The 27,332-nt window shown below is 34.2% G+C and overlaps 1 protein-coding gene across 1 annotated transcript in view; it reads left to right on the top strand.

Moving 5' to 3' along the window:
• The window catches only part of Lis-1 (LisH and WD40 domain-containing Lis-1), a 233,657-nt gene that overhangs the window by 182,654 nt on the left and 23,671 nt on the right, over nt 1-27,332 (top strand). Inside the window, exon 3 of the mRNA XM_069828088.1 lies at nt 25,275-25,428. Coding sequence (XP_069684189.1) covers nt 25,275-25,428 — 154 coding nt within the window. The remainder of the gene's footprint in view (nt 1-25,274; nt 25,429-27,332) is intronic.

Here is a 27,332-nt window from a genome sequence, read left to right as displayed (position 1 = left end):
TCCTTATTCAAATTTATTCCCAATACTTTTCGATTTCTGGTAAAATTCGTGTTCTGGGAATAATAAGTTAATTAAGTAGTAAAATATCGCTGCAGTCGAGAAGTATTGGGAATAAATTTTAATAAGGAACAAAAAAAAATTCCCTTCCCAGGCAGAATTCGAACCACGAGAGTCTTAGTTACCAGTCTATCGTGCTCTGGAGTGAACAAGGGTCTGAAATCAGCTACAAGGGTCGGTTCGGTTTTTTTGCCACTACTGTACATTACAGTTTGTATATTTATATTTCAATTTGAACATTTTAACTTGTATAATAGTCTACATACGTATAATATTATTTTATGCTCGACCATGCCGAAATGTAGTAATTATACACCTGGTAGCAGTCCTTTAATGCATGTCATTAAAGTACACCTACTCATTAAAGTACAGGTCTTCAGCCAATCACAAGTCAGCTTTGTACCGTTATATCGATCATTCTCGGATATGCAATCGACAGACAATTAGCGAAAAGTCACGGAGGCTGGAAATCCAATACTGTCGCAGAAGGTTATGTTCTGTTACTATAAAAATTAGCGTTAATTGTAAATAATATTCAAATAAATTCAATTTGTCATCTCGTTTTTCAGTTCTAAATCAATTTCCAGGTTATATCAGACTAATGTTCATTCTTATTCTGTGCCAAGATCAATGACATTCGGCCTCGGAAAAAATCAATACTTTCGCGTCTGCGCACATCTCACAATTCAGGTCAGTTCGCACATAACCATAAAAAGACCTAATTTTCAATACTTTCAAGTTAAAAATATGGTCGAGCATAAAAAGTCGTATGAAACTTGTCTATAATGGTAATTAAGACGCTCGTATGAAAATTATTAAACTCGCTTGCGCTCGTTTCATAAACAATCATACTTGCGTCTTAATTACTACCATTATAGGCTCGTTGCGTAATGTATTATTATCGATGTGTTTTAGACTTACAGTATATTAACTCACGACACATGGCATGCATAGTGGTTCATCTGAGACTATAACCTATCTTCTTGCTCCATGCCCATTGGTAGTATAGCCACGGCACATCACAAGGTCACAACAGATCTTACCTCTTCTACTGCACATTTGTATTTCCAGGTATTTCTCCTCTTCTGAATTTAATTCAGTATTCTCACTCCTAAATATTTTAAATATGAGACTCAAATGATACATTTTCTATTTTAATTTACAAAATGTGCATATATTTAGCTTTTCATTCATTAACGTACAGACTCAAGTGTTTAGTTCCACTAATTAATTTTGTAGCTACATTGTATCATCTTCGTGTCCCTTTCTTTTTCGTCAATTATTTCCATATGGAACATATTATTCTGAATATTTAACAGTTAAATAGAATGCAATATTTGGTTCCCTGTTCAAGTAGCATCTAACCCAAGAACGCAAAAGAAAGTTAAAATAGAAACAAATTCGATGAAAAAATTAATCAGATAGAGCAAATTTTGCATTCGTAATTAAGGTGGGTCTCAGTTTTCAAGTGTATTGTTTCAGAGTAATACCACAGTCTAGTATATACAGTCACGAAGCTTGAGGTGATGAGAGTACTAGACTAGACGGCATTTCGGAAGGCGGTCAGCTGCTATTGCGCCGTAGCATTTCTGGTATGTGACGTCACAAGCTTGTACAGTAGAACCAATCGGAATCAGTCTATAATAAGTACTTCCCGAGTTCGTTTGTTCACGTGTTACTGTGTGTGTGTAAGATAAATGGAAGAAGAGACTGTAAAAGACAAGTATTGCACAGGCAGGTACGGAAAATAGTATTTAAGGTGTATAATTATTTTAAAAACGTTGACGAGCAGAACGCTGCCGGCTATCTTGATGCTGGCTGCAACGTTGCCAACGAGCAAGAAACGACTGGGAGAAGCATGTGGTGTGGGATTCAGAACAGTGCAAAGAATATTGTTAGTGAAGGAAAGAGGGTTTGTTTGGTGTCATGTTTACAGTAATCAATGGCTAAGATCATTATTGCCTTTTGATAACTTAAATTCTCTCCTGCGCTATTTGTATTGCACGTGCGCGTGTAGTACGATGTGGCAATGTTGCACGCTGCCTTGCTCTCTCTATCTGTCTCTGTCGACGCAAACGCTAGCAGACTACCGCCTTCCGAATTGCCGTCGACTCTAGGAACAATAGACTGTGCCGGTACTAATTCGCATTGTCTGTGATGAGACGATAGTGGCGATCCTAGTGGTTAGCAACTATCTATGGATGCATATTCCCTACGTATTTAGCTTCGTGACTGTATATATTAGACTGTGGTAATACTGAAAGAGAGGAATAAACGATAGATTGTATTTATTAGTAATAAATGCCTGACGTCTAAAACTGTATCGTACCCATAAACATGAGTTTTATTATGTTGCAGACTATACGGCAGGAAAAGAAACCCTGGAATCTTGGGCGACCCTCTCTGTCATTCACGTCCGTATTGAACCGCAAATGTCCAACTGGAGGGGTTTTTGCTTTACAAGGTCACTGTGATCGTGCGCGGACCGCATTTTTTACTCGAGTGGATCAACGCCTTTAGATCGTCGTGCATACCACAGGTTGAAAAGTATCTTTGTAGATGACAGCGTTGTGCAGGGCTTCCACCTATTATTTAATGCACCGCATTCGCTGATGTTGAGAGATGTAGGATTTACGAGTATTTTGACAGTGGGAAAAAAAGTAGCAATAGCTGTCAATAATGAATGCTACACTTACAAGTAAATTACAAATAGAAAGTATTGTGGTCTATAAAGTAATTCAGTTTGAGATTTTATTTTGGTATATCGTATGCTCTGCCTGTCTGTGAACAGCTATTTATCGGATCGATTTTTTATATCAGTATCTGCAAACATAGTCATGCGGTTTAACAGTATTTACCATTTTTTTCCGGAGCCTGTGATTTAGTGTGCTGTAGTATTTGCTTTTATTATACCTCATTCTTGTCTGTTTCAATACAAATTTTATTCGATTTTTCTCTCAATCCCGCTTGTGCTGATTACCTGCTTTGGTTTTTCAGAGGTTTTTTCCAACCGTAAAGTGAATGTCAGGTAATCTATGCCAAATCCTCTGCCTCATCTCTCCAAATATCATCTCCAAGTATCGAGAGTTTTCTCTCTTTGTAACTTGGAATCCTGGTGACAGAAATTTTCCGATTCTTATTTTTGATACTGAATTACTGTGCAATTTTTTGTTTTTGAATTGGCTTTACTTGAATGAATAGGGTTTATACCGTCTGATTTTAAAAGCTGTTCATAGATTGATTAATCATATGCTGTCATAAGCTCTTCCTAAGTCTACAAACACCAAGTGAAGTGTCTGTCTTCAAGCTATTTTGTTTTCATTGATCTGTTGTAAGCAGAATGGTATATAACAGTTTATCTAATCCCTCTACAGCCTACTTGCTCTTCAGTCTCCATTTTATTGAATTCTAATTCCAAAAAATATTTCATAATCCTTCCATAAAATTTGTTTAAGAATTGTTATATTAAAAATAACACAGTATCAGTTTCCTAGGAATCATCTCTATGATCATCTTGAATATATCTGCAGTGCTCGGGAAAAGTGACAGAAGTCAGTTTCCACAAACCTTTTTTGATAATTTATTGACAACTTACGGAACATCTGCTCGCTTGGAAAAAAATACATAAGTATTTCTCCCATTATAATAATTCATACAGAAAAAAATCAAATCGACATAAACCAGTGTAAGTTGTCAATAAATTATCAAAAAAGGTTTGTGGAAACTGACTTATGTCACTTTTCCCAAGCACTGCAGATATTTCCTTGCATGAGAGGAGTGTCAATGAATCTGTATGTTTCCAAAATCTTTTCTTAGAGAAATTATCGCCAGAATTGTCGGTACGTCTCGAACCGGACGTTCCTTCAAATAAAATGTTAAGGCCGGATCTACGCTGAAAAATAAATTAACTATCCGTTCCAATTTAATACAGCAAGAAGTGGAGTAGGTGATAGTTATATTGTTTATATTATCGTTTGTAGTAGTCACCTATCAGCACTAATTTCACAATGTATTGCCTATGCATTATTGATGTAATAATTGCGACTGTATTAGTAAAAAAAAATGTGAAGGAGCTTGCTTTCAGAGTAAGAAAGAAGTTACTTTGCGGCCAAGCGTTCAGCCTATCGACGAAATGGTGAACTGAATTATTTGGAGTCATTCTTGACAATCAGAGAGCGCATGTAACATCAGACCAGCCAACCTACTAGAGATGAATTGCAGGTTATTGGAATTTAGTTGGGAATATCCTTTTTATTATTATTATTATTATTATTATTACTACTACTATTATTATTATTATTATTATTATAACGTAGGGTTGCCATATTTTGATAAGCAAAAAAGAGGACACTTTATCGATACCTACTTCCGAACAGATCGCTATCATAGATCATGTACAATACTGATATATGTATAGTATGTCGACTATTGAAGCTGAGAAATATTGCTAGTAGTAATTTTATTAACCTTAAATAACAAAATAATAATACAAACCAGTGAATTGGTTATAATCTAATCTTTATAACCATGAGTCTAATTGCAAATCACAAAAAAAAAAAAAAACACACACACAATATCAATACTTTGGTATCCTATATTGTTACATATCACGATATCGTACCTACAGTTTCATTTTGTTGACTTTTCAATTCAATATTTTGGACTGCAAACCACCATTCCTCCAGTTGAAATACTAGATAACTATTGGAAAGAGCTTTATCGAACCATGGTTACTTCCATCAGCGGAAACTCCACACTAAAGTATTTCATTTTTTTCAATGGTTTTCTTCAAGAATCGGGTGCCAAAGCAGAGTTTATAATTGCCTCTTTCTTCGTTTTTCCACAATAAACTTCTTCGCAATATCCGAATCTGGAAACGTCGTCTTCAGTAGGCCAGATGTGCACACCATCACATTGTAACTATTGTGGTGTTTACCAATGTGGAAAGCGAAAGTTCCTTCTGCTGCGGTTACTTCATCTTCCAATTTGCTGCCAGGTTTTACAAAAAAAGTCAGTTAATTTTGTAGAAGAACTTTCTCCTCGAAATGTTCTTTTGTATTTTTCGCAATCCATATACGCTTGCAAATCAAGCCCTCATTTATTCGACACTGAAACAAATGTACCGGCTTTACATACCATACATACCATACCATGCATCCTCGAAATCATCTCTACCTCTTCGAAACAAGAATACTACTTCTGTAACTCGGCAGGAAATTTACACTTTCTTTTTGGCATTTATTCTTGTACAAACTACAAGCATGCACAGCACAACAAAAGACCGTTATGAAAGTCGGCTGCCAGCAAGCAATAGTAACCGGAAGACGACATATAGCATTATCACATAGTGGCAACGCAAGTTTCCAAACATTACAGAAATAAAACATCGATAATATTGCGATCAAAGAGTACCAGAAAGAGAAATTCACGAGAGTATTTAAAGTGGGGTAGACTAAAGCGTTACTTAACTATAACGATTAGAAGGTTCCAAGTTACAAAAAAGTAACTGTTACAAAGGTTTGAGACATTTTTCTTCACTAGTAACGTCGTATTTTAAACTTAACCTAAAAACTCGGACAATTAGCCAAAAATTAAAAAACCCGCCCGGACGAAAAATTTAACCCTAAAAAAGAGTACACGGATGGCAACCCTATTATAACGGGATGAGAACATATCATTAAACACGAAAGTTACGCTATCAACTCTGAATTCCGAAGATTATCGTGTCAATGCGGGCGAGCGGAAGTCGTGAGCTAATTGCTGGTGACTCGCGCATTATGCATGAAAGTTGGTAGGCCTGTAATTTAGCCAGAAACTGATGACAAACTACAGCAAACTGCTTCCATCCAATACGGCCGTTCCTTGGCTACACAAAAATGTTTTCATCTGAACTTCTGGAATCTGTGAGGCGAGATGTGGGGGAAATTCGCCAAACATGGAGGGGCGTGTGAATGTGTAACTTTACCCAAATGCTGACCGTGAGTTTAGTTCAGACAGAGCTTAGTTTGTACAGTTAAGCAACCATATTGTTCTAAAGTAAATAGTAGTAGCCACTCCACTCTAACTTATACAAAACTCTAGATGAGACGCAAACAATAATTTATTAAATCTTGTCTGGCGTGGTTAATATTTGTTTCTGAAGCCAACAAAAATCATGTTTTGAACGTGGAGTAACCGTAACATGTACTCTATACAGTAAGTCTCCTTTTCTTGTCGAATGCGCAAGTTTAAATACACGGCAGCCTAATTAGTAATTCCGTTATGTTTTGACAAAACTTGTTGCATTTCTTTAGTATGTGGATATAACCACATTTGACTTTTCAAAAAAATACTTTTCACATACGAAATTTAAATAATTCTATTCTTCAACAAATTTGACAAGAGTTAATTTTCGGAATATCATCTTAGAATAAATTTTGTGGACAGTAAAATTGATTTTGAACAGCAAATAGCTTTTTTATAAGGGGTTAGGTACAGCTTACAGCAGTAAAATTTTTTTAAATATTCAACTTTTTTTTTCTCCATTACTGTATCTTATACAATAATGAAAATTTGTATGTGTAAAACACTGGTTTTCTGCTATATGAAAAAAATATTTTTACGATTTAAAAAATATATATATATATATATATATATATATAAATTCATAATGGTGGTAGTTCACTGTGCAGTGATGAAGCGTTTCCCTCATAACTCACAAACTTGTTAACTTTTTGATGTTCCCTCTCTTTTATTTTATTGCTGAAACTCGTGTTTACAATATCATGCTCTTTGAAGTACATCGCTTAATACATTTTTTTTATTTTGTGTTAGAAGGAAATACTGACATTTGACCATTTTTTAATGAATTGATTTTTTATTAGACAATCTATCAAAGGTAGAGAAGTGATCTTGCATCCTAGTACAGATATGGCATGCATAAATACACACAAAAAAATTCATCACAGAATGTTGGATAGTTTTTGAGTTAAGTGTGAAACGCTTCATCACTGCACAGTGAACTGAATTTTGAATATATATATATATATATATATATATATATATATATATATATATATATATATATATATATAATTTTTAAATCTTAAAAATATTTTTTTTTCATATAGCAGAAGGACAGTGTTTTACACATACTTACTTACTGGCTTTTAAGGAACTGGGAGGTTCATTGCCGCCCTCATATAAGCCCGCCATCGGTTCCTATCCTGAGCAAGATTAATCCATTCTCTATCATCATATCGCACCTCCCTCAAATCCATTTTAATATTATCTTCCCATCTACGTCTTGGCCTCCCCAAAGGTCTTTTCCCTCGGCCTCCCAACTAACACTCTATATGCATTTCTGGATTCGCAACACCCTTAACCTATGTTCCTCTCTCAAAGTGAGAGTCCAAGTTTCACAACCAAGAAGAACAACCGGTAATATAACTTTTATAAATTCTAACTTTCAGATTTTATGACAGCAGACTGGATGATAAAAGCTTCTGAACCGAATAATAACAGGCATTTCCTATATTTATTCTGTGTTTAATTCCCCCCCCCCCCCCGAGTATCATTTATATTTGTTACTGTTGCTCCAAGATATTTGAACTTCTCCACCTCTTCAAAAGATAAATTTCCAGTTTTTATATTTCCATTTCGTACAATGTTCTCGTCACGAGACATAATTATATACTTTGTCTTTTCGGGATTTATTTCCAAATCTATCTCTCTACTTGCTTCCAGTAAAAGTTTTACACATACTAATTTTCATTATTGTACAAGATATAGTAATGGAGGGAAAAAAGTTGAATATTTCCAAATTTTTTTCTGCTGTAAGCTGTACCTAACCCCTTAACTACATAACATTATGCGAAACTGTCTTTAATGGCACCGTTTAGTAGAATTGTAGATTATTATTCGTTGAGTTTTTCGACATCTGTGTGTCTATATTGTGTTTGTTGTGCTTTAATGTTCTAATGAACCTTCATTGGACAAAGCAATGTCGTAGTAGTGTTCAGCGGATCTCTTTATGCGGCGCGGCATATGAGATATTTTAAAAATCTAAAACTGTATTAACCATAATTTCCACGATAAAATTATTTATCTGTACTTCTGAAAGTTCTAAATGATAACACATCTTGAACCAGTATGTTGGAACAGTAAACATTACTTCTGTAAAATCACATTATTCTACAAAGCTAACGGAAGAAACTACGAAGGAAGGAAACTGTCTCCGTCAGCGGAGTCTTTAAAAATCGTTACACTGCTAAAATATTAATAAATGAAGGGCGTCTGAATTCATGACTGTTCGCTTTTGTATGTTCTTGTCCAAACATATGTAGAATCCGTTTGTTTCGTCTGTTTTAAAGAACCGTATTGAAAAGTCGATAAAGTTTTTGTATATTTTTTCTACGTATAAAATAAATGCCGTATTAAAACATGCATTTCCATGACTATTTTCCTTATGTACCAATTCACAGTAAATGGAGCGTAAGAGTTGGTTAAATTTCAACCAGTCATAGCCGTCTATTACTGCGGTATTGTAGATATTATTTATCAGTTATCACTTTTGTCTTCTCGCTGGTAATTTACATTTGTCCTGTGCTAATTGTGTACGAATTGGACTCATGACCCTATGACTTTTTTTTCCATAAGTTACGCTTATTTTCTTTTACATTTGAATGGATTTTTTTTCTTCCAAAAAACCTCTCGAAAACGTCAAACCTTATATTTTAAAATATACTTTTTCACAGCAACAAACCATTTCTAAATTCCTTTTCAGAGCGAAAAGTTACATATTTTCGGATCAAATTTCTGCACATTTAAAGGAAAAACTAAAATTCTTTCAATCACTTATTGTAATATACTCCTCTCTTAAAATGACTGATTTTTTTTTAATTTTATTCAGCTTCCTCCAAGTGAAGGCTGCCTAGAAGACAAAGCTTACCAAAAAATTGTTTTTTTTTTTTTTTGAGTAAATGGTAAGTACACAATTATAATGAAAAAAAAACAATGGAGAAGGAAAAGAAAAAGAAATAACACAATTATAAATAATTGAAGACGACTAAACAAAAGATCATTAATTCCAGAAAAAAAAAACATAAACTTTCCTAGTACGGTATCTGTTTGCTATTAGGTGATTACAGTCGTCTATTTAGCACTAGTTGCAAGACCCAACTTAAGTGAGCAGATCGCCATAGGAAAGAGATCAATCTATTTACGTGTAGAGATGGTTTCTTAGGATTTTTATAGATCCCTTCACTGCAGACAGATACTTCAGTCACAAGACCAAACTGCTTGCAAAAATGCGCAAATCTTTTTGTGATAATCCCTCTAGCCCCAATCAGTAATCCAATAACTACGATCGACGTTAGATGATATTTTTCCTTATAATATGGTATATTGGGGTCGTATATGTTGCATTTTTCCTGATGTACCTCAGCAGGTTGATTTTCATATGTTTCCATCCTTACAGTTAGATCAATTATAAATCCGCTTGTTGAGAATTATCTATAGTAATGTCACAAGAAGTCTGAGATTTATTTGGGAAATCTCGGACCTCGAGTGACATTTATTAGGACTATTTCGTGAATAAAATAAAAATGTAAATATATCCCTAAAATCCGCAAACAAAATGTTAATAATTGTATATTTATGAATACTTAACCTCATCAGACATTGTGAATTCGAAATAGATGAATAACGATTACTTCAGTAAAGAAATTGAATGTTATTCAGTAATGCCAATTGAGAAAAGCAAAATACAGGTTTAAAAATCGTAATTACCGGTACATGTACTGCGCTTTTCTCTTGTTATAACAAAAATACGTTTTCATTATCTGCTGAAATCATAATTTAATTTAAACATTTTATAGTATTATTACAAGTAACGTTAATTAAATGAACAATTGTTATGAAGGAGTGTTTTTTTTTATTTAGATACAATGGACATAGAATTAGAAGATGAAGACGTAGATGCGTAATTAGGATTTCGCACTTTATTTAGTACAATGGATTCATGCTCATCGATTTACCTAGAAACATTTGGCGACACTGACTAAACAAAAGAACGACCATGCGATAAATTGGTAGTGATAAATCGAGCTGCAGAAATTATCGCGACGTATGACTGTGATTGGTTGGATTTCAAAATTTCTTTACACTTCATTGGCCGAAAATGGAATGACGTCATATAAACGAAATAGTCGCACGGAGATACGTGACGATGTCTGAGGACGTTATATCCACCCCTGATTCCGCCTACGAAACCATTAAATACCTCCCACATGTCTCGACTCCTATTTGGGCTGCCTTACAAGAAGAAACAGCTTGTGTCATACATACTCGTATTAGCAGTATTATTTTTCATGCGCATTGAAGACGATCGTGAATATAATCAAAGTGGTTCTCTATAAGCGTAGACTAGTATTGCACCCAGACCTAGAGGAAATGACAATCTACACCAAGACGCGAAGTTTTTCTTCCCATCTACCTGTATTTACGTTTCCGTTGGTGTCGATCGTACAGTTCTCTTAAAGGAAACTACGACTTTTGTGAACAATTTAAACGAAGCTATAACTTGACACAACGTTGTTAGAATGGGTAGCATGTAGTTTCTTGTGCCAAACAGGAAACAAACAAGACGCTGAATAGATCGATCTGCTGCTGCTCTTGTGCTGGACCGTTGTGACGTCATCTTGCACCCTTATTGATCGAAACGACGGGGAAATTTCTGGTTGCCGTGGCGACCGTCTAGTTGTGCTACAGATGAAATGAGAGGAGGGATTGGATAGTTCGGCGGCGTGTGGGCTGCACGGTGGGAGGGTTTCTTCTCTTAATATCAATAGAGCGAGCAGTTGTTTTCAGATAGCGCAAACAGCTCTGTATCAGAATGTGCCTAACCCTCCTGTTAAGAATGTACAGTAAACTAGATTTTTGAGCTTCCATTTCATGTCCCTTTTTTCTGCTCATGTTAAACTCAAATTAAAATGTATCTGTAAGAGTCTGTTGTAGATACGTGCAGTGGAATAAATTATTGTAACATCTTTAATGACTTCAATACAGTACAGTAGAATTTCGTTAATCCAGACTAGCTGACGGATAAGTTGTCCGAATTAACGAATACAGTACAGTAGAATTCCGTTGATCCAGACTAGCTGACTGATAAGTTGTCCGAATTAACGAATACAGTACAGTAGAATTCCGTTGATCCAGACTAGCTGACGGATAAGTTGTCCGAATTAACGAATACAGTACAGTAGAATTCCGTTGATCCAGACTAGCTGACTGATAAGTTGTCCGAATTAACGAATACAGTACAGTAGAATTCCGTTGATCCAGACTAGCTGACGGATAAGTTGTCCGAATTAACGAATACAGTACAGTAGAATTCCGTTGATCCAGACTAGCTGACTGATAAGTTGTCCGAATTAACGAATACAGTACAGTAGAATTCCGTTGATCCAGACTAGCTGACGGATAAGTTGTCCGAATTAACGAATACAGTACAGTAGAATTCCGTTGATCCAGACTAGCTGACTGATAAGTTGTCCGAATTAACGAATACAGTACAGTAGAATTCCGTTGATCCAGACTAGCTGACTGATAAGTTGTCCGAATTAACGAATACAATACAGTAGAATTCCGTTGATCCAGACTAGCTGACGGATAAGTTGTCCGAATTAACGAATACAGTACAGTAGAATTCCGTTGATCCAGACTAGCTGACTGATAAGTTGTCCGAATTAACGAATACAGTACAGTAGAATTCCGTTGATCCAGACTAGCTGACGGATAAGTTGTCCGAATTAACGAATACAGTACAGTAGAATTCCGTTGATCCAGACTAGCTGACTGATAAGTTGTCCGAATTAACGAAAGTCCGGATTAATAGGAATATGGTCTTACTAATAAACCGTATATAGTTTTTATACTAGACTTATGCAGAGTTGAGACAGGAAACTTTACTAATAAACCATGCATAAGCGATTGATGTACAAACAGTCTGGGAATTGCTTTGCAGTAATATACACGAAACTCCTTGTTTAAGCGTTGTATATAGAGAAAAAATGGCCGCCCCTCTAACAGCTGTTCGTATCGACTGTCATTTTATGATGATGATTGCATTGTAACCACAGAAGAACAAACCATAGAGCACAGAATAATTAGAATAATATTGCCACAGTTTAGTATATACAGTTGCGAAGCTCAATACGTACTTACTAAATATGCAAACATAGACAGTTGAAATATGCATCCATAGATAGTTGCTAGCCACCAGGATCGCTACTATCGCCTCATCACAGACTCTTTCCCTAGCAGACGATAAAATGTATTGTACTTTTGATATCGTGTTCTTTTGAAAAATTAACACCTTCCTTCCACTATTGAAATACGAAATACATAAGGTTTATATATTATTTTCATAAAGTCTATATTATATTTTATAAACTCACCTTCCTGGATCTTTCGGAAGAAGGATAACTCTGACCTCTTTTTCTTAGAATTTATAGTGCAACAAACGTTTCCTTGTCCCATATTATTATTCAAATTATTGTATTTTAGCCATTTACAGTTATTACAACCGATAACGAACATTTCAGTTTACACAACTTTTCACAAGAATGCGAAATACGGCACAGTCAATGCCTTTTCGATCTAGACCAGGCAGTAATATATGTTCGGGTTTTCTATTTCAGTGTATGGAGCTCAGTGAATTATTATATTGTAACTTTATTGCGTATCATAGCTAAGTTTTATTTAGTGTAATGTGTTCATAAGTTCCCTTTACTTCTTGTTGCATAATATGTCGCAGAAATAATTGCAAAACTGTGTTATTTTAATGTGAAGAGAATTTTACATGTTAACATAATCTTTTCGCATCAACATTTTAAGTTTAGAATGGACGCTATTTTGAGATTTAATAAAAAAGAAGTTATATTGTGATCTAATATAGCACATCTACTTTCCTTAATAAAGACAGAAAATTTATCATACCACTCCTATGAAATTAGTGTACGTACGATTGTTACTTCGTCTCTTAGGTAGTAGATAAATATGATAATTCAATACTCAATTGTAGTATTAAAATGCAGACAAATTGAATGTGCGGAGTATCATATATGACATTATGCTTAATTATAATGCATAATTGCGAATTGAGGAATATAAGATATAGTAAACATAACCTATAATATTTCCATATGAATGGCAGGACATTGGAGACCACTAACCTATAATTCCAACATATCTAAATATCCGTGCGGTGCAACTGAAAATTATTGAATCGTGCATAAATGAATGTACAAGAATTTCACAATATTTAATCGAAATAAAGGCAAGTATTACACATACGAACAACGTAATTTTCACACCAAAAATAATATTTCATCTTAACTCGCAAGTGATTTATGTCTGAAGTGTCTCATCATTGTTTTAAATTTTATTAATGCAGTTACGCTACATTTTAGAGAAATATATGTTACTCTTTATGCATTCCAACTAATTTATATGGTTGAAACGCCGCCCTTCGTGATCGGGTTAAGCGAGTTGCATGGTCTGCCTTACGGCCTGTATTAGATCACGATGGCAGTGACACAGTCTATTGTTCCTAGTACTCACAGCGCTCCAAGCGGCTAGCAACTATTGCGAGAAATGCAAAAAAAAAAAAAAAATCCCAAGCTTCGCAACTGTATATACTAAACTGTGATATTGCTGTACCTTGTACTCTTTGATCAAAATATAGTGTGGTAATCGATCAGAGCCAATTGTACTATCGATACATAACACGGCACACTAGAGCGCTCTGTCAGATGCAATAGAGAACCTCACATATTCTTTTTCCTTTCGTACTACAATGCCGGACTGCCTACACAGTCTCTATGCTGATGACAAAACGTTTTCCCAGGATTATAGACCAACTGAGTATTCAAAACCAAATAATACCTTTTACCACGTCAGTTAAATATCTTGGAGTACTTCTAGACAAACGTTTATCTTACAGGCATCACATTCAAAACATAAGAGACTAAGCATTTCAAAGATACATGGCACTTTATCAACTTTTCAAAAGTCTGACTTCCTGCTGTATACATCAGTCATCAGATCATACATCTACTACTGCTGTGAGATATGGGGCCAAGCTCATCCTCGCCACCTGAAGAGTCTGGAAGGAATTCAAAGAGCTGTGTGCAGAACAATCACTGGTGCACATTACCTCACGAACAATGTCAAACTCTACAATGAACTTCATATACCCTTCCTGGTTGCTCATATTCAAGATCTACAGACTACATACAGGAACAAGCTACTTCATCATGCTAACTCTTTACTAAGAGACATAACATAAATTCAAACAAATACTTCCGTCTTTGACGGTCTTAGTAATCAATTTTCTTTAACAAAACCTATTTACATTTCAATTTATAAAATCATGTTTTTGTAAAAGGCGAGGGTCCAAGAGACCTGGTACGTTTAATAAAAACATCTTAAAAAAAAAACCTTTCGTAACGAAGTAAAGACGAAACTATGACGTAACTGTGTGACAATTATACTATTATACACGACGTATGTAGTGATTATTAGTAAGGAATTTACACACGACTTATAAACGAGCTACTCGTTGTATAAGTACAAGACAGTTAAACGTCTGTATATAGAGGTTTTTATTAGTAAGGCCGATAATCTATAACTACAGTAGGAAGTGTATGAAAGCTCCGTTTATAGCAACAAAACACGTCTATTATAGACCTAAATTTAAAGAGCATAGACGTAATACTCATAAAATGTAAGGTAATGCAATACAGTACATACGTGACAATAATGATGATGTTCTCGACAGACCTGACTGCATCACTCGAAACGTTTCCTGCAGAAATTGGTTTAAAATACTGTATATATTCTCTTGGAACACTTTGGAGTTTATTTCCTTCCCTAATAATTTGGTTGTCCGGATTAAGGAAGATTTACTATATCACTAATAATTTTCTCTGCTCATACCGTTGAATTTCAAAGTACCCGTGAACGATCTGCAGTGATGGGCTAAACATGTTGGTTGGTACCATCTGGACAGCAGCTTTAGAGTCTGCAGCATTATTTTTAATAAAACAATAATTACAATGTTCTAAAATTATTTTGCATACGATCCTACCAAATATTAGATATACCAGCAGGTAAAAATACTTGAAACCATTGTTGTCCATGGGATGTACATACATCAAGCAATTTATTTGAAGAATAACACAAGCTTCCTGACGAAACTATGCATTCTTATGCCACAAAAATTTATTTCGAGATTTCCACAGAAATACACATTTGCAGCATCCCTAATACCGAAGTGATTTTGGCTTTCCGTTTGTATGCTTAAGGATACATACATGCGATGATTAACGGTAATAGAAACAACACTAGATAGGCGTTGATTTAATCAAAGAATCGTGTGTTCACATTTTAGCGACGAGGAATTTACCAATTATTCTATACCAGGGAATACATTTTGAAGATGATGATAGGCCTAATGGCTTTTGTAATTTTACCGACTGTTATGTAGTTCGAAAATAACTTAATCTGAAACAAGTATTCTTGCATCCTTCCCTGAGCTCTCTTATTTAGATGAAATTTTCTTTCTTTAATTAATTTATATCAATACATCATATTGTATTTTATAATACTTCGATTCTGTATATAGAAAATTTATATAATCAATTAACTCAACTTAAACAATTTAAAATTTCTGATGCAACGATTGGTGCCATAGGATCTCATGTGTTAAAATCATCCTTAGCTATAATTAGTAATCATTTGTACCCAAGAAACTTTTAATTGTAAATGATTTCCTATGTTTTCTTATCATTTATCTCAATGTTTTTTTCCTTCAAATTGTCACATAATTGTTTTTAATCATTGTCTCTTGTGAATTGATTAGTAGACCGATCTATCGAATCCTTATTTAGGGCGACTTTTTTTTTAATCCTTTTTTGTTTAGGAAAGGACGATTTATGTTCATGTAAACGAGATTGCTTAAGGTTACTTAGAAAAGGTTAGGTTGTGTTATGCATATTTTTAGTAAATTCACTAAACTGGCTAGGAGAATTTGTTGTACTGAAACATATTACTCTTCAGAAGAAATTATGCTTGGAAGTCTATTAGTAAACTTTTGGTTTTCAGCGTTCAATATGAACAAAGAAGGGATAGAATATCATTTGAAATATATTATTAGATTGCCAAGTCAGTGTACTTAATAAACACGAATAGCAATTAATTTTTTATGCTTGGATGAAGTACAATAAAAACTTCTAAAACTATATTAGTCCCAAATTAAATACTTTCCTCAGAAAAACAATAATTTTCCCCTAAATGTTAACACTGTTTTACTCTATAATTGAATCCATAGCATTTAATTGAAGTCCCACACTACAGCTCCTTTGGTGCGTGGTGCGTCATCTGTGTTAATACGACTAGATCAGGAAAATATCTCATCATATCCTTTGATTTCACCCTCTTCAGGAAAATATTGTTATGAATCACTTAAAATAAGGCGAACATGTATCTTTCTCCTACAGACGTACAAATATATGCATTAATGTTAGAAACACAAACTCGTTTTGGCTAAAAATAGACTTGCGTGGTTTCTCAAATAACCGATTCAATTACTAGCCGTACGATTCTGATTTTTACTCTTATCATTAGAGAAACTGGTAAGGAATGATTTATCCCTTTGCAGTTTTTAAATAAAATGGTTTCCTTTTAAATTAAATAACATTAACGTGTATCGTTATTTCCTGCCATTAGGAAGTCTGGCAACGCTGTTACAGAATATTGCTATTCAGACCGAGTTCGTGTGTGTATTCGTAGGTGAGCCGGCTATGCACTGTTGCCATACTACGCAGACTTTCAGCCTAATTTTCTAATTAACCATGCACTTAATTATAAAACTCATAATAGGTTTTTGATTTATTTTAGTTGCTTCTTTGCCCCTTCAATCTGCACAGTGTGTGTGTGTGTGTGTCTACAAAGGGCAATCAGTAAGTTTCCGGACTGCCCTGAATATAGGCAAAACACAGGACGTAGGAAACGGGGGAGTTATCTGGAACCAGTGAAACGCCTGGAATCTATACTAAATGCATCACTTTAAAGGCAGAGAAGAAGACTAGCCATGAGGCTAGAGAGATTCCAGGAAAAATCGCAATCGGTTGACATGTTTGAACAAAATCTCGTTTATAAAGAATGTTCTTAATGAAAATCCGACGCTGTTTGATAGACTGACTCAACAGGCATATATATTCAGGTTTTTTTTATCATTAATCTAACATGCCACAGGGTAAAACAGGCAGCAATAAAAGGAGATACTATTATTAATAATACTAATAATCACAATAATAATAATAGCTATAATATCTCTGTTTCATATCATATATATGTTTTTATATAATTCTTCTGTTTTTTTTGTCTTGTCTGTGTCTTTTATATAATATGTCTATGTCTTATGTGTTGAACATGCATTTGTATGTCATGTGTCTTATTTCATGTCTTTTTATGTCATGTGTCTTATTTCATGTTATTGTTATGTCATATACGTCCTTAAAAGTAATATGTGTTTCTACGAAATGCTTACTTTTTTATGTAACAAGTCTGTATGTGATATGTCCTGGGAAAATATTGTATGTAATGTGTCTGTGTTTCATATATTGTGTATCTATTTTATCTCATATCTACGTGTTTGTATCTAATATAACTATGATTTTATTATATCATACACATTTAATGTAATATGTGTATTTTATGCCATAATTATGTATATATTTTATGTAAGTATTTATACAGGGCTATAATATGTATGATTTAATTAGAACCCTAATATACCTTCGGGTAAAATAGAGTTCTATAAACTTGGAAATTCAATAATAAAAGTTATGTTACGGTGACCTGTTGAATCCATTTCGAGGTTCAACCTGTCCCGAAGCTTATCTAATATATGAGGAGATTGCCATAATGGTTTGCGGATAAACACACAGCTGATTAATTTGTCAATATCCATTTTCAACACAAGTTATATGTACCTCGAGTTTAATTACGAGTACATATAAATCGATTAATAATCTGTTGTACAGTTATAACAGGTTCAGTCTATGGTCATAAGAGCTAAATAAATTAAGTTTTTCTTTTTTGTCGCTTTTCTCGTCTATCGATGCTTTTATCGTCCCTCCAACGTGAACATCTCAATGTAAGTGCATGCTCCCATTCTCTTAGATATAGCACCATTGCTTCTAGTATCGTTTGTCGTCGCTTCAACATAAACGTACCCTAACTGTCCGCCCATGTACACAAATTTCTTCTGTTAACGGTATCCCTTCCCCCTCCGCCCGATATTTCCTGCGTAGGAGTTCATTTATCCAAGAATTCTGCGCATGAAATTGCGGTTTATTCGAAATCGGCTCGACAGTTTTCTCTCTATTTTTTTATAGAAGATAAAATGACAGATGAAATTATGTAGCCCTTGTGTCACCATGGATTATTGTTTCAGAGAACTTAGAATAGAACAAGCAGTAACGAAGTAGGCCTACAGACTTAAAATACTTGTCAGTCTCTCTGCTTCTGAGTCGACATTGCAGGCTGGGTTCAGTGTCTTTGTATAAGAGATTAGAAACGTCACTGGATGATGATGGAGGGCCGTATGTTCTACAGGGACATCATTTTATTTTTACTTCAATTTTTATTGTACCTACCCGAGTTTTTTAATGTACTTCACTCCTACCCGCTCTACTAGTGAACTTCCAACCGTTCTCCACACAGAACCAAGCGTATACAGTCAAAGTCGCCTTACGATCATAGTAAACACAAACAATGCTGAGTTAGTGAGTATAGTACGTTCCAGAAATATGTTCGAGTTTTCCAGTGACGAAAGAGCTTTCAATATTGAATCATATTCTCTCACAGGTACTGTCGTCCGTTTGCCTATGTCGCATCCCGGTTTCCCCCACCCGCTTCTGCTCGCCGCTAAAGGCTAGTGGCTGGGCTGTCTTAGCTCTTTTCTGAAAACATTAATTTCTGTTAGGAATTGGACGTCTACGTAATATTATACAAGTGTTTAAAATAGCTTAAATAAAAGGGTCTCGTTAATTAATTGCCACGTGATTTCCCTCCTTTCTACGACCCTGCGACAAAACCACTTGGACAGTAGATAGCACGTCTGAGTAATTTTATCATTTCGGATCGCGCAGAAGTGAAGATTGAATTTACAGTACGTAAGGTACTCTTTTATAGAGTAGGTACAGAATTATTTCAACATGAGTTACTAGTACGAAGGACGAAACTGGTAATTGGAATTAGATGCAGTAGCCTATAGTGCGATAATATGCACAAAAGAACTGAAGCCTGTATCGAAATGAACGGCAACCGTTTTCAAAATTGTGTTTAAATATCCATATTATGATTATTTTTCAATTTAACTTCATTCTCTATGTTGTACGCTAATGTGCTGTAGACAATATAATGTACACTGCATAATGAATACGTCAGAATGGATAGCTCAGTTCGTGAGTAAAAACACTCATTGTTAATACAGTACTGTATTTTGATTAAAGAAAAACCTAATGAAAATGATCAAACTCAAAATCCCGATATTTTCTACTTTACGTAAATGGATGAACTACTTTTCTTCCCTCCTATACCTAGTAAAGTGATTTGTTTGTATTTTACGCCAGTATCATCGAACTCCAGTAGTGGAAGTGGGTAGCATACGGTGTTTCAGGTTCTCAACCGTTAATCCAAAGGTATAGTCAGGTCAATATTAGAAATGTTAGTAAAAATAAAATGATGTCCCTGTACTTGGGGACAAGCAGCACTTGCAGACAACACTGTCATAAGCAGGGAAAGGATTTATATGTAAATACATATTTACTTATAAAGCTAATATAATTTATATTTTGCATTATCTTTATGTTTCACAATGTGTAGGGTTGAAAAATCCTACTTTTATTTTCCATATTTTTTCATATTTTAGAGTTTAGTACATATGTTCGTTAATTTCCATATATTTTCCATATTTCATATAAAACAGTCCATATTATATTAGGTTTAACAATAAAACAAAACAAAATTCCATTAACTTTTAAAAATACATTTCAACAATAGAGATTTAAACACATGTTCAGTAATCCCTTTAACATCAGAGTTATTTGAAAATTAGCAGTCCTATCAACAATGGGAAAGTAAGTTACAAAACTGTATTAATTTAATTTAAAATTTTTAACAGACTTCAGTTGTGCAGCTCAACAGTTAAATGCCAGTCAGAGTACACATAGGTTCAGTTTTGTAAATCATACTATAAAGACGGTAAATATGCCAAAAGTACGTCATTCAGTCAATTTAAAATAAAAACTAACAAGTTACATTTCAGAATTTAAAGAAGATGGTTTATCAACTGACAATAAAATATTATTTTGTAATTTGTGTCAGTGTGCAGTATCATCTACACAAAAGTTCCTGGTGCAACAACACATTACAACTAGTAAACATCAGGCCAACAAACAACTAAATTCCAAGCAGAGACAATTGTTTTTAACACAACCAACAACATCGAATGTAAGATCTGAGTTTAACATCGACCTGTGCCGTTCTCTCATCTCTGCTGATATTCCTCTCTACAAACTAAAGAATAAGGTCTTCAGGGAATTCCTTGAAAAATATACTCAACATACAATCCCGGATGAGTCAACACTTAGGAAGACGTATGCTCCATCCATCTACGATGAGACAATACAGAAGATAAGAGATGAAATTAAAGATAGTTCAATTTGGGTTTCCATTGATGAGACTCCCGACAAAGAAGGTAGACTTGTTGGTAATGTAGTTATCGGTTTGTTAAGTGAACAATATTCTGAACGAATTCTTTTACATTGTGATGTTCTAGAAAAGTGCAATAACAAAACTATAGTTAAACTGTTCAACGAAGCTATGGGTATCCTGTGGCCAAAGGGTATTATGTACGATAATGTGTTATTCTTTATTAGCGATGCTGCCCCTTATATGGTCAAAGCTGGACAAGCATTATCTGTTGTATATCCTAAATTGACTCATTTTACTTGTGTGGCGCATGCATTTCATCGTGTGGCAGAAGTGGTCAGAGACAATTTCCCTAAAGTAGATTTGTTGATTTCATCAGTGAAAAAAGTATTTCTCAAAGCTCCCAGTAGAGTTAACGTGTTGAAAGAAATGTACCCTGAAATTCCATTGCCACCAAAGCCAATTTTAACTAGATGGGGTACATGGCTAGAAGCAGTTGAATATTATGCCGAACATATAGACTCTATTAACAATGTTCTCCTTGCATTGGACTCTGAAGATGCAGTCTCAATTGATACTGCGAAAACAGTTACCTGTGACATAAGTGTGAAGAATGACTTAGCTCACATTCAGCATACATTTTCATGCATCATAAAAACGCTCAAAAGTCTCCAAAATAGGCACCTTTCACTATCTGAAAGTTTTGAAATTATAAATAGTACTGTGGAACAACTGAATCGTGGTAGAGGTAAAGTTGCAGATGCAGTAAGAGCTAAGGTGGACACTGTACTTTCAAAAAACCCTGGATATGAAGAACTACAAAAGGTTGTTGCTGTGATGAGTGGTGAATCAACAGTGAAGATTAACTTGGACTTATCCCCAGCAGACATTGTGAAATTGAATTATGTACCAGTTACTTCTTGTGACGTCGAACGCTCTTTTAGTCAGTATAAATCTATCCTCAGAGACAATAGAAGAAGATTCACTTTTCAGCACTTGAAAGAAATGTTTGTAACCTATTGTTATGGTAACAGACAATAAAAATTGTGTTTTGTTGAAACTACATTGGAAGATAAGGTACGTCCATTATATTTTTTGTTTAGTTTGATTAAAATGTACCAATATTTAACGTACATAGTCATTTTTTTATAATTTTAAGTCCATATTTAATTCCATATTTTGGTAAAAATCCATATTTAATTCCATATTTTGGTAAAAATAACTACATATATATTTACATATTTCATATATTTTTAGTCCATATAAATCCGTTCCCTGGTCATAAGAAATAGAACATAATTTGAAAATAGATAAAGCTCAGTTCACTCTCAGATCAACTGGTATCATACAAAGTAACTGAAAGAAATGATCAGAAGTAGAATATGGATAAAATGTCATTCAGAAAAGTAAGAAGTAGCGATAATCAACATGTGCTTTATTGTACAAAAATAATAATTTAATGATTTAATCTACCTTATAACACTAACGGTGACTATGGCTTGATGTATTATCAGTTTATTAATCATGGATATTTAACAGATTTCAGATGTTCAGGCAAGACAACACGGCAAAATAACAATCATTATTATTATTATTATTATTATTATTATTATTATTATTATTATTATTATTATTTTTTGTAGCCGTGATGGTAGGTTCAGTAACACTTGGATTTAAGTTATCGCAGTAATTTGAATATGCAACGATTCTGAAGAAATTAAATATACGAGTTTGTTATTATGTTCCCATGGTTTTTATGAGATCGAGGACTATAGTAAATGTCATAAACCACTGACCCGAGTTATCTCAGCGATGACGGAGTTATATTTATGATGGACAAAGCCAAACTTAAGAGGGTTTTTCTCGGAGTTCTCTCGTTTTTCCCTTGTCATTACACCAACACAATTTCTCTTTCATTATCATATCCGTCTCGAAAAATAAGGCATCTCTTGTGTTTGCGTAAAGCCAAATTGGCCTCCATCATGGTAGATATTCCTGTTTGTACAAAGATTGGTAGAGGGCAGTAGTGATGGATTCTAGACGACTCATAGATCTGCATCAGGGGCACTGGAGTCCTCAGCATCTTAATTTTCTTCCTGATGGGGACAAGCTCGTATAGATATGTAATATATTGCTTATTTGAGCTGAAGTGCTTAGGGACGTTCCATGTCTCACCAATTAAGCACCTCAATACCTTCGGATATTTCAAAAGTTAGATGTCTGCATAGATTCTTTACTGAATTTGTTTTTTATGTATTATTCATACTTTTTCTGTCGTAATTTTAAAGGGGTTAGGTACAGCTTACAGCAGTAAAATTTTTGGAAATATTCAACATTTTTTTTCTCCATTACTGTATCTTGTACAATAATGAAAATTGGTATGTGTAAAACACTGTTCTTATGCTATACGAAAAAAATATTTTTACGATTAAAAAAATTATTTATTTATTGATATATATATATATTTATTTTAATTTAAAATGGTGGCAGTTCATTGTGCAGTGATGAAGCGTTTCTCTCATAACTCATAAACTTGTTAACTTTTTAATATTCTCTCTCTTTTATTTTATTGCTGAAACTCATGTTTACAATATCATGCTCTTTCACCTACATTCATTAATAAATAGTTTTATTTTTATTTTGTGTTAGAAGAAAACACTAATATTTGACCATTTTTTAAAATCAGTTTATTTTTATTAGACAATCTATCAAAGATAGAGAAGTGATTTTGCATCATATTGTGGATATGACATGCATAAATACACACACAAAATTTAATCACAGAATGTTGGATAGTTTTTTGAGTTATGAGGGAAACGCTTCACCACTGCACAGCCCACTGCCAGCATTTTGAATTTTGAAAAAAAAAAAAATATATATATATATATATAAATAATTTTTTTAAATCGTAAAAATATTTTATCATACAGCAGGAGGACAATGTTTTACACATACTAATTTTCATTATTGTACAAGATACCATAATCGAGGGAAAAAATGTTGAATATTTACAAAATTTTACTGCTGTAAGCTGTACCTAATCCCTTAAATGAAAGAATGTAGGGAGATAAGATTCTGGTATGATTCTAATTTATCATTTGATTTTATGAGCAGTATTACAGTGTTACTTTGTATCATTACTATGAAATAGTCTCGTTTATATATTCGAATTTTTGCATTGAAAATAGTCATGTTAATGTATTCAGTGAAATGTTATAGGAATTACACAGTCCCGATATAAATTTAAAAGGTTAACCTAAAAGCATTACTGGTTTCTGCAACTATTTAAGTGGACACCTGTTCTGGAAGAAATGTCCCTTACCATTTCTGTAATACTCTACGTGCATCATGCTCCTTATCGGAGGCACATCAATGCAACCTATAACATATTCGTATCTTTGCTTCCAAGCATCAAAGGGCCGATGCAGTCTTCAACATAGCATTCATCCATCCGATGGTGCTACAGCTCAATTTCGAGCCTTGACCTCCCATAGCTTTTGCCTCCAACTTATTCTATCTTGTGCGGAAAGCTTCCAGTTGTGACACTGGAGTAAGCTTGCAGCATATTCCTTAATACCATCTTCCCATCTTTTCCTGGGTCTTCCAGTACGTCGATTCCCTGTAAAATTGGCTCCTAATGCCTTTTTTGATCCAACATAGCATAGAGGATACAATAAAATATCTCTTAACAAGGAGACATGCCTAATGATCTTTAATTTATTTCATACACATCGTACCCTACAAACATCCAAGCACATACAGTCTCTCAACCACCAACCATTTAAAACGTTCCACGCAATTATTGCGATTCTGCGGATCCTCTTTCTTTCTTTCTTTCTTTCTTTCTTTCTTTCTTTCTTTCTTTCTTTCTATCTCTGTAGTTTGGTTTGAACTTGTATTATTTGAAAGATACTGATTCTCCCTCACTATAATTATAATTTAGATAAATGGGAGAGCAAATGCTTAAAAAAGATGGAAGCCAGCAGAAGAGATATTGACACATAGTGTATATTTTATGCTCAAAAATGAAATGAGAAAGGACTACTACGATACTCGAGTGGAAGGAATTTATATATATATATATATATATATATATATATATATATATATATGAAGGATAATTGGAGTCCAGTTATAATTATATAATTATATACCATAATATAATTGGCAGAAAATTCACTGTTTATTGGGAATTAGTTAACATACTTTTAACATAAAATATATACTGTATTTTCTGTGATTCAGTACGCATAATTGACATTCAAGTAATATTGCTATAAGACTGACTTATTTACGACATTTTTCTTTCGTCCATTCTTCCCTTTTACTCTCCATTCTCGTCTATTTGTTTCTGATAGAATTAATATAAATGTGGTACAAAATCTACATTGTTGTTTACTGTCATTATCTTGAATCCAGTCCATTGATTATTCGTTGTTTTCGTTTGTTTTCAGAAACAAGGCGATTGCAGACTACTTGAGCAGTAATGGCTACATGGACGCCTTGGAAGCCTTCAAGAAGGAGGCTGATATGCCAGGAGAGGTGGAGAGAAAATATGGAGGTCTACTGGAAAAGAAATGGACTTCTGTTATCAGGCTACAAAAAAAGGTGTGCTTCTGATTGTTCGGTTATTCTGTTGACCAATAAATGTAACTTTTTGTTCTGAAAAAAATAAATAAATGTTATACTTGTTCGGATCAAATTTCTGCACATTTAAAGGACAAAACTTGAATTCTTTCAATCATTTATTATCATAATATACTGTTTTCTTAAATTGACTGAGTGTATTGGGAATTAAATCAATGGTCTTCCCAAAACACTGAATGAAATGTTTCATATAAAACATCTTTTATCTCGAAAAGGAAGCAAAAACGAGCAACTTTTTTATTTGAAATATCTCAAAGAACAACCCCTTGGAATTAATGGCATTACTTATGGTTCACTCTGTCTACTTAACCTGCAGTGTGAATCATGTAAAGAGCGTGACAAGAGGAATTGTTCAATATCTTACGAAAATGTAGAAGAGTTTATTTTGATTTGAGTAAAAACAGGTTGTTCAGACTAACCTGTGGTTAGAATTGGTGGTGGGGGTGGGAATGGCGACAAATGTAAATGTAGCTTTGAATCAATTGATGAAAATTAACCCATAAGATGTTGCTAAGATTTCCCTGTTGGTTCCATTCCTGCAGCCAAGAAATCGTTATTGATTGCAATTCAACACATCTCAAATACAGTATATATATTTTACTAATGGTTGCTACTTCACCTGTTCATTTCATACATATGAAGCTAGTTGTGTAAACCAATTTACCGACAAGATTCGTTGCCCATGGTGCGTCATAGGAGGCTGGTCTACACTACATCTGCTATGAGATGAGGTGATGATGGAAATTTGTTGGAATGTCACTAAGAAAACTCCTGTGTTACCTGGACCATGAGCTTGCCGAACACAAGTTACAATACATCTTGATTACACAACTTTTAACACTATATCACTCTGGAAAACGTATTATGTGCCTTTCACGTGTTAAATTTTATGTTACCTTGTTAACATGTTTCGGCCTGCTGTTGGCCATCATCAGAACTGGTTGTTGCACACCCCCACAGAAAACAAAACAAAAGGCGCCAAGACCAGCAACAACCAGTTCTGATGATGGCCAATAGCAGGCCGAAAAATGTTAACAAGGTAACATTAAATTTAACATGTGAAAGACACATAATACGTTTTCCACAAGTTATAAATTGGGGAGTAAACTGGGATTCGAACCCAGGTCCACATGATTATAAGTCCAGTGCTCTATCAATTAGACCATCGTGGCGACTTCATCGTAAAAATATATTTTAGTTAATAAATCATCATCATCTTCATCATCAACCAGTCAAATATAACGTGGCCTGTTATGGACTCAAATCATTTTTCAACAGAGGTGATAGCCGGAAAATGGGCCCATAGGTCTATAGGCCCTTTTTCGGGAAAATGTTTAATTCGATTCTCCGTTTTAAAATCTACTTGCTTACAAAGTTTTGTTTCAATATCTTGTAAACAGAGGGCGGGGTAGCTAAATGAATGAACCCATGCACCTTCGCGTAGTCGTGGAATTCAGCAAACATCAGTGAAGATGATCCTCAAAGTGAGTGTGAATCCATTTTAGATTAATACCAAATAACCTGTAGTCTGTATTCTTTATCCAACAGATATTCTTCATTTCCACGTATTCGGTAGAATTTATGACGTAACTATGAGATATATGTAAGAAATATAATTTTATTAAAATGATTATGAACTTGTAAACCTCTGTAATGTGCGCTGTTCAATGCTGATGTTTAATGTCTGCTATAATATAATCATACTAAAGGTATTTGATAAAATAAGCGTCTTCTCTAGAAAAAGGGCTTATAAAATGTTTCAATAAAATATGTATATTTGTAACATTATTAAAGTTGGAATGCATTATTTAACAAAAACTTGTATTGTAACAGTATGCACATTGTTGTTTTGATAAAAGTGCATT

The sequence above is a fragment of the Periplaneta americana genome, chromosome 6, assembly GCF_040183065.1.
Source record: "Periplaneta americana isolate PAMFEO1 chromosome 6, P.americana_PAMFEO1_priV1, whole genome shotgun sequence".
NCBI lineage: Eukaryota > Metazoa > Arthropoda > Insecta > Blattodea > Blattidae > Periplaneta > Periplaneta americana.
This window is presented reverse-complemented; position numbering and strand designations above follow the sequence as displayed.